Here is a 15298-nt window from a genome sequence, read left to right as displayed (position 1 = left end):
ATACATATATGTGTGTATGTTTAAATATATATACTGTATATATACATATATACACTGTATATATATATATATATATATATATATATATATATATATATATATATATATATATATATATATATATATATATTTCTTGTTAATATGATTTCACATCCTTCTTCAATTTATGAGCCTTGCTCATGAATAATTATTTCATATGAAGCAGCACCCCCTTTCTTCAGCCCACACATAAAAGTAATGAAGAATCTGAAGAACTCATAACAGTGTATATGAATTCATTGCCCATAACCTAAATCCTATTATTCATCAACGTTCTTAAGTTACAAGGCGTAATAATAACTGTGATGTAAAAATAGTTAACGGTCTCGTCAGAGTTTCGGATTAAATTTCGGATTAACGATTTAACGATAGAAAAGGGAAAGAAGAAGAAGCGCATCCGAATGAAGAGAGGCAATTTTGATTTGTTTGGGAATTTACAGTGATCTTACGCTTCACTACCATCTTACTCATGGCGTAGATGTACATCTACCGAAATGGTAGTGGTTTCTTTAGTTTGTTTCCGCTTCATTTTCAAATAATAGGGTAAGTTACGTGAAATATCTTTCAAGAATTAGGGATCGTTAGGGAAGACCTGTACCGCCAGGTAGCTTAGGGTAGACTAGTCTGGTTTGTTTTACAGGCTTCCTTTGCCTGGTGCATTGTTTATAGCTAAATAGACTAGTCTGGTTGTTTGTTTTACAGGCTTCCTTTTCCTGGCGTAATATTTGTAGCTAAATAGACTAGTCTGGTTGTTTGTTTTACAGGCTTCCTTTGCCTGTGGTATGGTTTATAGCTAACGGTATCCAGATTTGGCTACCTCACTGTATCCTGATTTCTTACGAAAGATAGACATTTTGTGTATCAAATTATAATGCACATGAATAAGTTTAATGCGTGTCTACTACTGTACTAGGCTAACACACAAGGCTATAATTATGTATGCCTAGCCTAACCAAGGCTTAGTGTAGGCTAGTACAGTAGTTAATGCCCAACCACCATCACATGCTAGCCTCAGGCTAAGGTTAGGCTAGAGCAACTCGAGGTAATACTGTAGGATAGTTGTGCGTATGTCATTTTGTTATGCACATTGTCTCAAGAGGGGGTTGCAAATCCCCCCAGTCCAGATCAGCTAAGGGGATGGGTAGGTTAAGCTACAGCCCTGTTGAAACTTCTCTGATCTACTTTTAAGCTGGATGTGACCTAATTCAAAATTTTTTATGCCTTTAGACTAAGGGTAGTAGGCTAGGCTATAGTGTGTTAATTAAATCACCAATATGGTATTTATTTATGAAGTGGCTTTTCTTACACCATTTTTTTTTCATTACAATAGGCTAAAAATTTTCAGAGATAGTTTGGTAAAGATTTACAGGAAGTGTTCACTCTACCCAAGGTTTTCTGGTAGTGTTTTATGTGATTTTGATGAATTTGATATTAATTTTTATAGGTAGTACTTGATTAACCCATTAGGATACTGCCCCTTTTTATCTAATATTGATTGGTAGCTCCACAGGAAACTAGAATTTTAAAGGGAAAACAATGATGTTTTTAACCTAACCTCACCAAGACAATTGAGTCCTGCCTGACTAGACTTCCCCCTTAAACACATGACCCTAAATGTATGGCTTCTCAGTGGGATTTTTATCCTTTATGAGACATGGGTGTTTATAATTGGTTAAGTATTTACAATAGAAGTGAGTCTCAAATTTGTCAGAATCACATCAAAAGTTATCAGAAGAACCATTTATTTTTACAGGAATACAAACCCTTATACAGGCATTCCCCGGTTATCGTTGGGCTCAGTTATTGGCGATCCGGTTTTTCAGCGCTTGTCTAGCAACAAAAATTGGCGATTTTTGGCACTGATAATCGTGTATTGGCGCCGATACATACCTAACAGAGGCGCTGAAAATTGGTGATTTTCGCTTATCGTCACACAGTCGGAATGGAACCCCGACAACCGGGACTGCCTGTATTTACTTAGAAGTATCCTTTGGCAACAGCTTGTTTGATCCTTGAAATCTGGCAGGTGGGTGAGTAGTAGGGAAACTGCCCACTTACCTGACTGTCAGTCCAGCTTTTTTGTTGGCTATCACGAAGTCAAGACATATCCATTTCCTGTACAGTCATGGATCTTGACTAGTAAAGATTATATTATAATACCTTTTTGCTCCTGTTAAAATACAAACCATCTTTTTTATGGATTACCTTTGGCAAAAGGTCTGGTCATTGAAGCTTGGTAACAAGGTAGTTAGGCTAACCAGTGGTAGGCGAGCGTTGATGGTACACACCCACTTAGTCAACTGACAGCCTCATTTTTTCCTCAGTCACCTTGATGAACAGATGTCTTGCACTCCTTTTCACCATAACTGTTGAAGTTTGCATAATATGCTGTATCTTTGTTTGGATGGTTGATGACTTTGGCTAGTTTGCATTTGATTACAGTTTTTTATTGTTGTAATAATGATGATACTTGATGATTCTCGTGCTTGTAAGAATGCTTAATGTAAATGTCCAGGATATGATAAGTTCATGCCCTTTTACATTGGCTCTCGTTCGTACTGTTCTAGCTGCAACGGTTAGGAGTGCACAAGTCTTTGAACTGTGTTGAGTGTATCATCTGGAGGTCTGCCTAAAGTAAGAAGTACAAGTGAAAGTAGAGTGAGACTCCATCAGTGTGTTCAGAGGGGCCTCTGCTCATCCCCTAATTTTCATTGGCTCTGACTCCTGCTCTTGTTGTTGGGATGTAGTCTGGTTGTTCTCCCTTTCCTAAGATGGGATGCGTAGACCAGATGGTGATTGATGTGGGCTCTCTCCTGCTGGGACTTCTCATTGGGTATGATGGCACTTCCTGTAACCCCATCTCTCTCATTTCTATTCCCACCTCTGCTTCTGCACTATGACTCTCAGGCATGCACGGTGAGTGAAGGAACAGATGAAGGCATTGTGACCTTCTTTGTTTATCCAGGGAGATCCTTCCCTGTTAACCTTTTTGGAGTATTTTTCTTATTCCAAAAGTCCTTTGCCTTCCTCAGTCTTGAGATGTGCAATGCTTTGACAGTCACACCCATGAGTGGAAGAGTTGGAAAGGCTCAATTTTTTAAGAACTTAAGTACCACCATGGTGCTTTGCTACCTTAGTCTTCTTTGACGTCTTCTTCTTCCTTTTTCCCTTCATACATATCTTCTCTATCTCTGGATCAATGAAAGTGCAGGAAGGAAAAATTGAAGGTACCCACTGCAAAAAGGCTAAGAAGCCTTCTCATGCCAAGAGTGCTGGTGCATGAGGTTGCCTGAACTAGGAAGAGGAGGTCTGACTGAATCTTCCTCTGCTTGTATATCCTTGGAAGCACATCCCCAGACTATCAGTTGTTTTAATTGCTTGGAGCTAGCTTGGTATGTACCTCACTCACTGGCCACTAGTTATGTTATCTACCTTATTACCAGATTCAGCCAGGCCAGCTTTTGCCAAATGTAATCTATAAAAGACCTCAGGTTTGTATGTCCAGGGAAAATGGGAATTCTTTTTATCTCATCTGATCATAATTGTTTATGGCTTGATAAAACATCGCCTTTTATATACAGTACTCATCTGTCATAAGCTGCCATTTTATTATTCAGCCACAGTTGAGGTAAGGTATCTTGCTGCACTCGGACTGACCATCAGGTTGAAACTTCTCTAGACTTTTATTATTGTATGTATGGTGTTTGTGTATTTTGTTGAAAACATTTCTGATTTGCATCTTAGATGGGTTCTCTCACAGAGGAGAGCTACTTTTGCAGAAGGTTGCAGACTTACTCATCCACTTTTATCGAGACAAAGACTTCTTTGTTCCTGTAGTAAAGCCTATTACTCTGCTTTGACCACTTCTTCTGATTGAAGAGCATAAACTTCTCTTATTGGTAGAATTATCCACTTTTTAAGAGTTTGAACAGTTTTTTCTACTTCAGGAACTTCAGCCTATGGAGTAGGACATGACTCTTGTCCTCAGCAGCCTAACTTAGGTGCTGTAGAACCCTTGGGAGAAGCATCAGATTTTACTCTCAAGACTTGTTCTGCATATCCTCACTTTCATCATAGCATGTTGACGGGTTGCATGGCCTTCCATATTTTATTTGGTGCTGGGGATTCCTATCAAAAAACTTTTTCAAGAGTTCTTGACAAAAACTCAGGATCTTTCAGTTTCTAATGAGAGACCTGAGAATTTTTTGGTTCTTTTCCTAGAAGAATTTGTTAGTGGGGAACTGGATTAGATGCTCTGTGCCTAATGTGAGCCTTGTAGCATTGTTTGTAACCTGACTCATAGGTCAGAGTGTCAAGGTCTCTTTGTATTACCAGAAGACACAAGAAGCAGGTTTCCAAGAATACCCTTTCTTTCTGGTTTTATGAAGCACTCTAGCAGACACAAAGTTAATACTGCAAGGAAGATGGTCACTTGGTTTAGGAAAAAGCTCACAAAGCCAGGGGCATTGGCTTGTTCCTAGCCATTCAGAAAAATTTTAGCCCCACAGGTAATGAGGTCAGGTGTCTGGCAGTGCCAGATTACTTTTACCTCGTTTTACTTCAGGGATATCTCCCACAAGTCCTTGGACATCATACTCCCAGGAATTGTGGTGGCTGCTGAACAGATTGTGTAGTCTCCAGCTCCTCTGTAACACAAAAGCATCTTACCTAAGGTACGTAGATGGGGCTGAGATAACTTAAGGTTGGAGATTGAATGGGTGTTCAACTGGTGCTCTCTCTCTCTCTCTCTCTCTCTCTCTCTCTCTCTCTCTCTCTCTCTCTCTCTCTCTCTCTCTCTCTCTCTCTCTCTCTCTCTCTCTCTCTCTCTCTCTCTCTCTCTTTTCTGTGCAACACAGGAGTCAGGCTGGGTATGTTTGGGATGGGCCTTGATACAGGCAGGTAGACTTCACAATTGGGTATCTTATCTCAGAGCTTCGGCTCATAAGGGGTAACTCTCTCCACTTTCCTTTTTAAAAAGGGGGTTGGTAAACTATCATTTTTACCATTAATTTATGATTGACCCGGATACCAGCTTCCTTCTGACTTTTATTACCCTATCTTTTGGACAGCGCTTTGGATTTGTGAAGTTTTCCTATGGTGATAGTTTAGACATATCTCATTCTCAGGTCTGTTTCAGTCTTGCATCCATACACCAGATTATATAGGAGGGTAGAGGAGTCATTGGTTCCCTGCTCACGATTATGATCACGATCATGACTTTTCTGAATGGAGATTCAACATGTCAGTTAGGATAGTCTCCTGTGTGCATAAAAGGTCATGGTTTGTATTTCTGCAGGAACACTTTCCAAATTTTTAAAGTGATTTGTATTTTTCCTAGGTATATATACTAGATCCTTTATCTTCATCTCACTTCAGCTACCCCACAAGGTCCTTGACGCTGAAGAGAAAAATTGCCAGCTTACAGCTGTTGGATAGGGGTTCTTTCCCACACCCACGTACATCTAATTATTGTAATCACCTTATTAAAAAGTTTTAACATTTTCTATCTCGTGCAGGTAAGGGCTTCCACATAAGAGGCTATGATTTGTATACTGAACCTAAACAAAATACTAATTACAGTACCTTGAAATATGGTATTTCAAGGTACTGTAATTTGCTCAATTTTTCATATATATAAAGTACAGGTAATCAAATTTAAAGCTTTTACTGCAATTGTAGGCTGTCATGGGAAACTAATTTTTTTCGTCCAGAATTTTTTATTGGGTCTTGTATCTTTCAGTGTCCATTGATTCAGTATTAATGAATTTTTCTTTCACAGGTCAAGATAAATTATGGAACCATTTAAAGTTAACATTAACAATAAAGTATTGTTTGATGGAGAAGCTGTAGTGAGAGTGTTGGAAAATGGTGCTTCTCTCTCTTCTGCATCTGCACGTTCTCTGAAGCTTTTGGTTCAACTAGGTGATAAGGCTGCTGCATCCAAAGTAAGTTTTGGAATACTGTACCTTATAAACTAGGGTGGTTGTTGTACTTGTGCTATAACTTTTTAAATATCCTGTTAGGTTGTAGGAACTGAAAACCTAATTTGTCAAAAGCTTTAAAACAATACAGTAATGTAATACTGTACTTTGTTCCAGTGAGAATAAAAACCTTTGTTTATTTGGATTACCTTCAGTGAAGCTGTTTTGGTTGTTGAAACTTTGTAACAAGATAGTTGAATAGTATAAGGTGAGTAAGGGGTTTGGTGGGTCACCTACTCATTTGACTAACAGCGTTGCTTTTTTCATTGGCTGCATTATTGAACAGGTGTCTGCTTGCACCCCTTTCACCTTGGCTGATGTTGAATTATTGCTAAGTATTTCTGTGGTTGATGGATGTTGACGTTTGCACTGATTAAAGTTTTGACTGTTGTAAGATAGATGATGCCTGATTATTTCCATGCCCCTAAGAATAATCATTGTTGACATCCATGGTTCAGATAGTGTGTGCAATGTTCATGTCTTGTTTTCATGTTGACCCTCAATCATGCTGTTCTTTCTGCAGGGCCAGGAATGTACTCCATCTATGAACTACATTTATTATCACAGGTTGTTGCCTGCCCACTGGGAGAAGTACTCATGTGGAGGATCCTGTTTGGTCTGTAATGATCCTAAAGGGTCTGAGGGTCCCTTTCTTACAGAATGACAGGAGGGTGAGTGGGAGAGGTCTTTCAGTGAAATCACCATGCTCATCCTTGAGTGTGTTGCTCTGAGAAAGTGAACAGAGATCCCCCTCAACACCTGTTGTTCTCTATCAAGCACACAAGGGTTTTTCCCTGAAGCTATGTTATTTTTCCATCTCCCATGGTCCCTGTTTGTGCTTGTTGTCATGGCAAAGGCTGATTCTCTGTTCTTCAGATCAAGATGATTCCTTCATTATCTCTGTTGCTATTACTAACAGGTCCTTCTTACTTTGGGACTCTCAAATTGGGCCTGTTTTGTTATTGGTTCATATTAGTTCTGACGTCTGAATGGATGCTGAGTGAGGACATCTTGAGTTTCTTCTCAATTTTTTGGAGAGTATTGGGCATTTCAGGTTGCTTTTATCCTTGGACTACCATTTCTTCCCCAGGATTCATAGATGCTGCCCATTCCTTTGTCCTGACTTCCAAGCCTTGGCTTGATGGATGGAAAGGGGTCAAGATGTGAGTGGTGCTGAGAAAGAGGAAGGGTAAAGTTCTTTCCCTTAGTACACTCCATCCCCTTCTCATATATTTCCATTAGATTTCGTTCTTTCTTTTAATTAGGAATCATAGCATATGAAACTTCTTGTCTTTTCCCCCCCCTCTACTAGTTTGCAATCAGCCTGGAATGTGTCAATACTGGGTATTGACTCATGGGATGTGTATGGTATGAAGTTTTGCAAGAGTATGACCCACTTCTTTTAGGACTCCACTACCCAGTGCCTCAGCTCTCACTTTTGAGGTATTCTCTGTAGATCCTCAAGTGAAAATTGCATGACTTCTGACCATCTTTTCAACTCGTTTTCACTTCCCATTTCTCATGGGAGGGAGGCACTTACAAGGTTATTCTCTTTTTTCACCAGTAGCCTCGCTCCTCTCCTCTGTTGTCAGGCTTGGGTGTGCAGCATCATTGTTTTCTTTATGGGTAACAAGATTCGGTGGTAAAGGAAAAGTTCATCTTCTCTTTCTTCCTTGCACGAGTGGGAACAATCTGTCTGTGTTGCTTTAAATGGCAAAGACTCCTTGATAACATCTTTCTTCCAGTAAAGCTTCCTTTCAGAGGAAATGATGCCAGTGAAACTTAACCATAGCTTTCAGGATATTTGTGGAAACATGTTCAAGATTTTCTCTACTTCACTCACTTGGCTAATTCAGCTTGAGTGTCAGAGTATCTCTTTTAGTTCCTTAGTTTCTTGCCCTGTTCTCCTTCCCATAGAATTGATCATATAACAAAAGGAACTGCTATCTCACTTAGCATCAGTCATCTGGATTGTAATTTTAGTACCTCTTTTGACCTTTTGTTCTGTAGCTGATTTTTCAGGTCTCTTTAGTGAGGTAAAGAACCTGAATCCTGTTCGCTTGTAATGCAGAGTTTCAGATTTGGATCTATCCTCATTCAGGCAGAACTTCGGTTAGGTTGAAGTTTGAAACCCAACTTAAACAACTTCCTTTCACTTCTCTACCGCAGAACACCCAGAGGCCTAGGTTTTTTTTTTTTTATCTTGTCCTCATATTGGTGCTCAGGTCCTTGTAACTTTCTCAGCTCCTACTGTATGAGTTTGAATTCTACCTAAGATTTATGATTGGGCTAAGTTTGGTGAAGAAATGCCTAGGGTATGGAGTCTTTTGCCTTCCTTTTCACCTTTTCTAGCTCTTAGACATCCCAACCTGTGTTTGTGCTGATCTGGTGGATGCAGGTGAACTACACGAGTAAGGACCTGTCCGACAAAGTAGGTCTGATGACGTGTTGTCTTTGTTTTTTCTTTAACAGTGGGGAGGGGGTTTGTTGTAGAACACTCATTTATCCCTAGTTGATGATATGGCTGTCTACCAACCTTGAGTTCCTGTTCTCTGAATGGGGAAGAAAGGATTTCTCTGAACCTTGTCCTAGATTTTGGTGTGACATGGTGAATAAAACCCTGGCACAGGGCCTTGTCAGCTTCTGGTATTAAATTCCAGGATTCATCAGGGGTCAGGGTCAATCTTCCTCTGTGCATACACTTGACAAAGAAGTGTCATTTCAGCTGGTGACAGATTGTCCCTCTAGTGTCTCACCTTTGGCAACATCTGTACATTATCTTACGTTTCAATTCCTTTGGAACAGTGCCAGCCATTTTCCTTCAGACCAGACCTTCCATCTCTTTATAAAAGACAAAAGTTTTGTATCTTTGTTGGAACAAATTGCAAAGTCAGGGTGATGTGATTTTTTCTGAATGTACAATCTTGAAGTATTACCTAATCCCACTTCTAACCATCCCTATGTTTGTCCCTTTCACTGAAGGAAGAAGTGATGAATTAAACAAAATTTAAAATCTGATCTAACAAATTTATTGATACATATCGAAATCATACCAGTTTTCAAAAAGTAGTGTATAATAATTTTCTGTTCCACTGCTGTTCTTCAGTTCACGTAGAAAGAACTGCGAATCTCAAAATGTTTCATATCTAAAAATGATGCTGCTGGTATTTTTCGATATCGATCAGGATGTAAAGACGTTAAGGTCAGAAGCCGAGAGCTTGAAAAGTTAAAGGTTCTCGTCAGATAAGTATTGACTCTGCCTCACTCTGTCATTTATTTTCAAGGTTTTTTCAAGGAAGAGAGCATACGTCATTTCTTTACCATTATTTACCATCTTTTTACCAAACTTCAACAACCAGACTATCAGTCATCCAAGATGCATCCATATAAAAGTCTACAGGTAGAGGCCACAGGAAAACCAGAACTACAATCTGGCAAAATATAAAATGTTTTTTGTGTTCCATCCATTTTACTCCCAGGATCCAGCCCTAGCAGACTTTCCTCCACCCAGAATTATAATCAACCTTGAAAAGACATCAATTTCAAACCATACAGGAAAATCAGGAGGCAAGCCAGCCCAAGTCAATGCCAGTCCCATGTCCTGATATTTAGGGAGGGCATCCATCTAAAAAATTTCTGCCAAAACCAATGATTAAATAAGCTTTTAGAAATAGAAACAGCTGGAGGATGCTCATTAAAAACAGCGACCCTGATTAGAGGTTAAACTGAGAAGAAGAGAACATGAGAACCAGGAAAATGTAATACAAGATATGACTTGCCATCCAGGAGATATTCCAAACAATGGTAGATGATGATAATGTAGATTAATGAAAGAAGCTGAATTTTTCTCCTAGTTATCTCTGGCAAGTAAAATTTACATGCTATAGTTGTCTTTTATCGTTTTGATGTAATTTATTTTCTGAAGTGTTGTGCAGTAAAGCCAGGTAAATGATGTAGAGGGGACAGGAGAAATGGTGATAACTTCTACCAGTTTATGGCAACTTGTTTAACCTCCAAATAATTCTTTGAAATGCTGCAACTAGTGGAGTTGCAGCATTTCAGCCCTAATATGAGAGTCAGATATTTTTCACTTCATACACTGAAAAGTAATATGTTTCCCTCAACTTGGAAGCTGGATGATTATATTTTCATTTTCATTTTGGTCCTTATTTCTTAGGAGTAAAATTATTTTGTATTAAGAATTGTTATAGCTAATTTATGAATCATACCAATTTTTACACTTTCAGGAGCTAATAGTCCGTTTAACTGATGAACAAGATCCATTTATGCTCTATACATGTGTTGTTTGTGAAGAAGATTATCAGTCACTTAGACAACATCAGGGTTTACTCATAGATTTTACAGCCTTTCCTCACAAGTTTGTGGAACTAGTTAACACTTGCATCAGAGAAAACCAGACCAGTTCTCCCAGGTAAGCCATTCCGTTTTATCAACAAATTCTTTAAAAATTGTATATATATTTTAGAAAATATAGAGGATATCCGCAAATTTGATGAGCTGAAAGACTGCATACTACAAGCTGCCAATCACTAATTTTACACATTACAGTGATCCCTCGTCTATCGCGGATAATGGGGGCCAGAACCCCCCGCGATAATTGAAATTCCGCGAAGTAGCATTGGCCCCTCCCTAGGGAGGCATATACTGTATATACATGGTATATATTTAAAGGCTTTACTGTATAGCCTTTCCCACACTGTTATAAACACTTCCTATGCACTTAAACACTGTATTACTATTTTGATCTCCTATCACAGTAATATGCATAAAAAAAAGATCGTCCCATATTTGCAATGTTTACGTTCTGAGAATCAGCTGACTGAAGCTGCTCACTACTAACGAAAGAAGTAGGAAAATAATTTTTTAGTTGCCAAAAGAAACAAATTTATCAATGAAATTATTTTTAATTCTGTGCATAAAAGATTATGATACAGTAATTCATATTTCATTGAGAGAGAGAGAGAGAGAGAGAGAGAGAGAGAGAGAGAGAGAAATGGTGTGTACTGTACAGCACAGTAGCTTGGGACGAGACTAAGTCTTGACTAAGTCTTGACAAGCTGGTGATGAGAGAGTATACAGTATCCTTGAGTTGCTTACGTATGAAATTCGGATTTTAATTATTTTTACAGTGATTTAAGATGAAACATCAACAGTGATAAGATATTCTCTTATGTACCACTCACGTGCCTTGTCCAAGTGCCTGTATTACTATTTTGATCTCCTATCACAGTAATATGCACAAAAAAGATCGTCCCATATTTGTAATGTTTACGTTCTGAGAATCAGCTGACTGAAGCTGCTCACTACTAACGAAAGAATTAGGAAAATAATTTTTAGTTGCTAAAAGAAACAAATTTGTCAATGAAATTATTTTTAATTCTGTACATAAAAGTTTATGATACAGTAATTCATATTTCATGAGAGAGAGAGAGAGAGAGAGAGAGAGAGAGAGAGAGAGAGAGAGAGAGAGAGAGAGAGAGAGAGAGAGAGAGAGATGGTGTGTACTGTACAGCACAGTAGCTTGGGACGAGACTATATACAGTATCCTTGAGTTGCTTACGTATGAAATTCGGATTTTAATTATTTTTACAGTGATTTAAGATGAAACATCAACAGTGATAAGATGTTCTCTTATGTACCACTCACATGCCTTGTCCGAGTGCCTGTGGGTATATCTGGCTTCCAGTCCTTGCGCGTCGGTCTCGCAAGCCGTTCTTCTCACGTAACATGATGAAACATCGCTGTTTTCCGCAATATGGCTGCCGATATGGCGGTACTTTTTTAATTTTAATTTTTCGATGAATATTTCTGAAAAATCCGCGATGCAGTGAAGCATCTTTTTGTTTAATTTCATTTTGTACTGAATTATATGTCATAATGCAATGAACCAACAGTACTAGCAGATATTAATAATTATTAATGGAATTAATGAAATATTTGGGTCTTCATATATCGCGACTATTTTTGAATTTTCCGGAAAATCCGCTATATATTTTCTCTTATAATATACATACGTAATGGAAAAAATCCGCGAAGTCGTGAATCCGCAATAGTCGAACCGCGAAGTAGCGAGGGTTCACTGTATATGGTTTAGAACAGAGAGTACACAGTACTGATTATGAACAATAGCATGCAACTCCACTAGTTTCAAAGCAGGCCAAGTAATACATCACCTTAAAAACATAAGAATTTTCATAATTTTAGTTGCCTTGCTTGGTCTGCACTGTCAGTTTTGAAATGGTTGGGTTGCAAATATTTTGTATATGGAACAGAGTTATGAAATGTTTTTGCAATTTTGATGGGTGGCTGAGTGTATTGCATACATTTTTGCCAGTTTCTAAACAGTTCAGATAATACTTGAACTTTTTCTTAAAATTAAGGCATGCCATTGTAAATGAATGCAAATTCATTGTAACTTGCAAGATTCTGGCAAGCTTAAGTTTGATAATAAATAGGGTGACGAGAAGACCAAAAAACATCTCTTCTATTTATTTGCATTAAAGTTTTGGAAATCCCTTCGAATCATCAGGGCTACAATAAAATCAATTTGTACAGTCTTATAAAATGTTCTTAAATAGCTAATGCTGTACTTATAAGATATTTAGTTACATAATTCAACAGTCTTTACCTAAAAGTAAAATAAAACATTACAGTGTTCATAAGCTACAAGTAAATTGAAATTGTACACAATTCAGGAAAAAACAGATGAAAAAGTGCACAATACAAAAAAGTGTTGCCAGACTTACTGTTCAGAGGTATGACAGGAAACTGATAAGGATGTGGAATGAATACTCAGACAATTCCAGAAAAAAGGTAGATTGAGAGAAGGAGAGGGAGATGTGAGTAATAGGCAGTTAGGCAATGTGTAATGGTGTGGAAATAGTGTGATTGTTTAAGGGAGGTGACATTTACTTGATGTAGAGAGATTCTACAAGGAGTGAGAGGCAGTCAGTAGTTTGAGAAAGTATTTTAAAATTACTGTACAGAATGTCAGTTTAACATGAAATTGAATAATTCCATATGGCTGAAAATTCTTTTGATTTTAAAATGCAACCAGCGTGATGACTAACACCCCTATGACAGTCGATGTGGAATTTTAGTAAGCACTGAGTAGCCCGATGTAATTTCCAAGATTAGGTTTTGAACAGGCCTATCTATAGACAGTGAAAGAGTGCATCAATTCCGGAAAGTGTCTTTGAATCTGAAGTCTGCTTTTAAGAAAATTAATTTTTTTAACAGACGTCCTCCCAATTTTACCTCAGTGATCATGTAATAATTTATTTTGGTCCAGAATTTCAGAATGTGTGTTCTTGTCAACTCTTAACCCAAGCTGCATATATAGTAGCATGCACTCTAAGTTAACAAAGATGTTTCTTACTGTGTTTTATTGTGCTGTATTTATTTGTATGTGTGATCAGGCTTCATGTCAGCAAAAACAATTTTTGTAGTATTCACCAACATTTAAATTCTTATTCAGACTACTTGACATATGAGGTATCATATTTTTAAAAATAATTTAGTTATTAGTAACTTTATCTTGAGCATGCAAATTATTTCTGTCGATGGTTAATATTTGATTTAATAATTTATTATTGCAGATTTGTTTTGGTATTGCGTTGTGCTGGAGTTAGTGAAGGATCCTCGAGTCTAGAAGTTGTTGAGGTTAATATTTTTAAGCATTTATGTCATTTAGCTCTCACTTTAGCACCGGCATCCACACAGCTAAAGCTCACATATCTAGCAGAGTGCTGTAAGAGCTTAAAGGTAAGACAAAAAGTATTTCCTTATGTTAAAAAAATTTATTATTTTGCATTTATTCTTATGAAAGAAAAGTGATTATTGCTCATGTTCCCTCCTTATGGATTTTGAGGTTGTAGTCTTCAGGTCTGTAAATACACTGGAAACTGTTTAAAGAGTTTTGGTTTGACTTTTTTTTAATAACTGGTTATCTGATGTAAACTAGATGAGATTTACCGGTTCTGCTAAACTTTGGTGTCTTTAGGCTCTTCGTTGGGTGAGCTGGTAGAGCTGCGGACTGTCACACGATGGACCGGAGTTCAATTCCCCCGGCCGGCTGATGAAAAGTTAGAGGAATTTATTTCTGGTGATAGAAATTCATTTCTCGCTATAATGTGGTTCGGATTCCACAATAAGCTGTAGGTCCCGTTGCTAAGTAACCAATTGGTTCTTAGCCATGTAAAATAAGTCTAATCCTTCGGGCCAGCCCTAGGAGAGCTGTTAATCAGCTCAGTGGTCCGGTAAAACTAAGGTATACTTAACTTAAAGTATGTGGGTTCGTTTTTCTCCAAAATTCAAAATATAGGTGGTTTTCTGGTATCAGTTCAAGATCGACATCACGCTTATACTTGGACTCTTGGATTTCTAATCATCTTCTCTTGTGGTTCCTAGTTCAGAATTCTTTTTCAGATATTTGTTCTGTTCACGATTGCTTCCAAAAGAAAACTGACTATATTCAAAACCTGCTATGTATGTGATTTTTTGGTCTCAGTGTCATCATTATTTGGCTTTCATACTCTGGTTAAATGGTTGCAGGCTTAAAGTTCATCATTTAACTTTGCATATACCTTGTTATTGGTTGCAAAATTAAACAGTTTTTATTAGACTGCTTTTCCTTTCCAGTATGTCATAGTTGTATTTGGAAGCATTACCATATAACATACGGGGGAAATGGGATCCCTTTCACTCTCATGTATGGGAGAGATAATGGGTCTGTCACTTTATTTATTACCATTGTGATGAGGCAAATTCTTATAAAGCAGAGCCTATTTCATGTATCTGGTGATCATGACTGCATTTCTTATTCTTGATCTTTTATTTACTTTTAATCCTTTTACTTATATCTACAAATTATCTTCACCTCCTGGATCCTCTAACTACTATGCATGTCTGCAGCTTCCTACTTTGCCCTTCTTTGGCATTTTTAGAATTCCAGTATGTTCATCAGGAATAGCAAGCATTTTAGTAAGAGTACTTGGAGAGCTTGTTGTTGATGAGCTGACCAGAATACATAAAAACCTAATATAGGAATGGATAGTACCAAAGGCATTATAATAATGATAATATATATAATTGTGGAGATTATATACAAATAAGGTTTCTTAAGCATGCTACTAAATTGTTGGAAAAGGGGCTGAAAGAGAAGCTGAGAACAAGATTAACTTTATGACATAGAAATCAACAAAAGAACCAGTTATTATAATTGAGCAAACGCAGGAAAAATACCATATGAAGAGGAG

The 15298-nt window shown here is 37.7% G+C and overlaps 1 protein-coding gene across 2 annotated transcripts in view; it reads left to right on the top strand.

Annotated features, from left to right (window-relative positions):
* The first annotated feature begins 263 nt into the window (after positions 1–263).
* Positions 264–15298, top strand: part of LOC136848624 (spindle assembly abnormal protein 6 homolog) — a 56046-nt gene continuing 41011 nt past the window's right edge. The window contains exons 1-4 of one of the 2 annotated variants that reach the window (XM_067121019.1): positions 264–582; positions 5819–5984; positions 10268–10452; positions 13640–13805. In XM_067121019.1, the coding sequence (XP_066977120.1) occupies positions 5832–5984; positions 10268–10452; positions 13640–13805 (504 nt within the window). In that variant the 5' untranslated portion in view covers positions 264–582; positions 5819–5831. The remainder of the gene's footprint in view (positions 583–5818; positions 5985–10267; positions 10453–13639; positions 13806–15298) is intronic. The other variant, XM_067121020.1, reaches the window with a different exon arrangement.

This window comes from Macrobrachium rosenbergii, chromosome 19, assembly GCF_040412425.1.
Source record: "Macrobrachium rosenbergii isolate ZJJX-2024 chromosome 19, ASM4041242v1, whole genome shotgun sequence".
Taxonomy (NCBI): domain Eukaryota; kingdom Metazoa; phylum Arthropoda; class Malacostraca; order Decapoda; family Palaemonidae; genus Macrobrachium; species Macrobrachium rosenbergii.
Note: the sequence above shows the minus strand (reverse complement) of the source record. Positions and strands in the feature narration are given on the sequence as shown.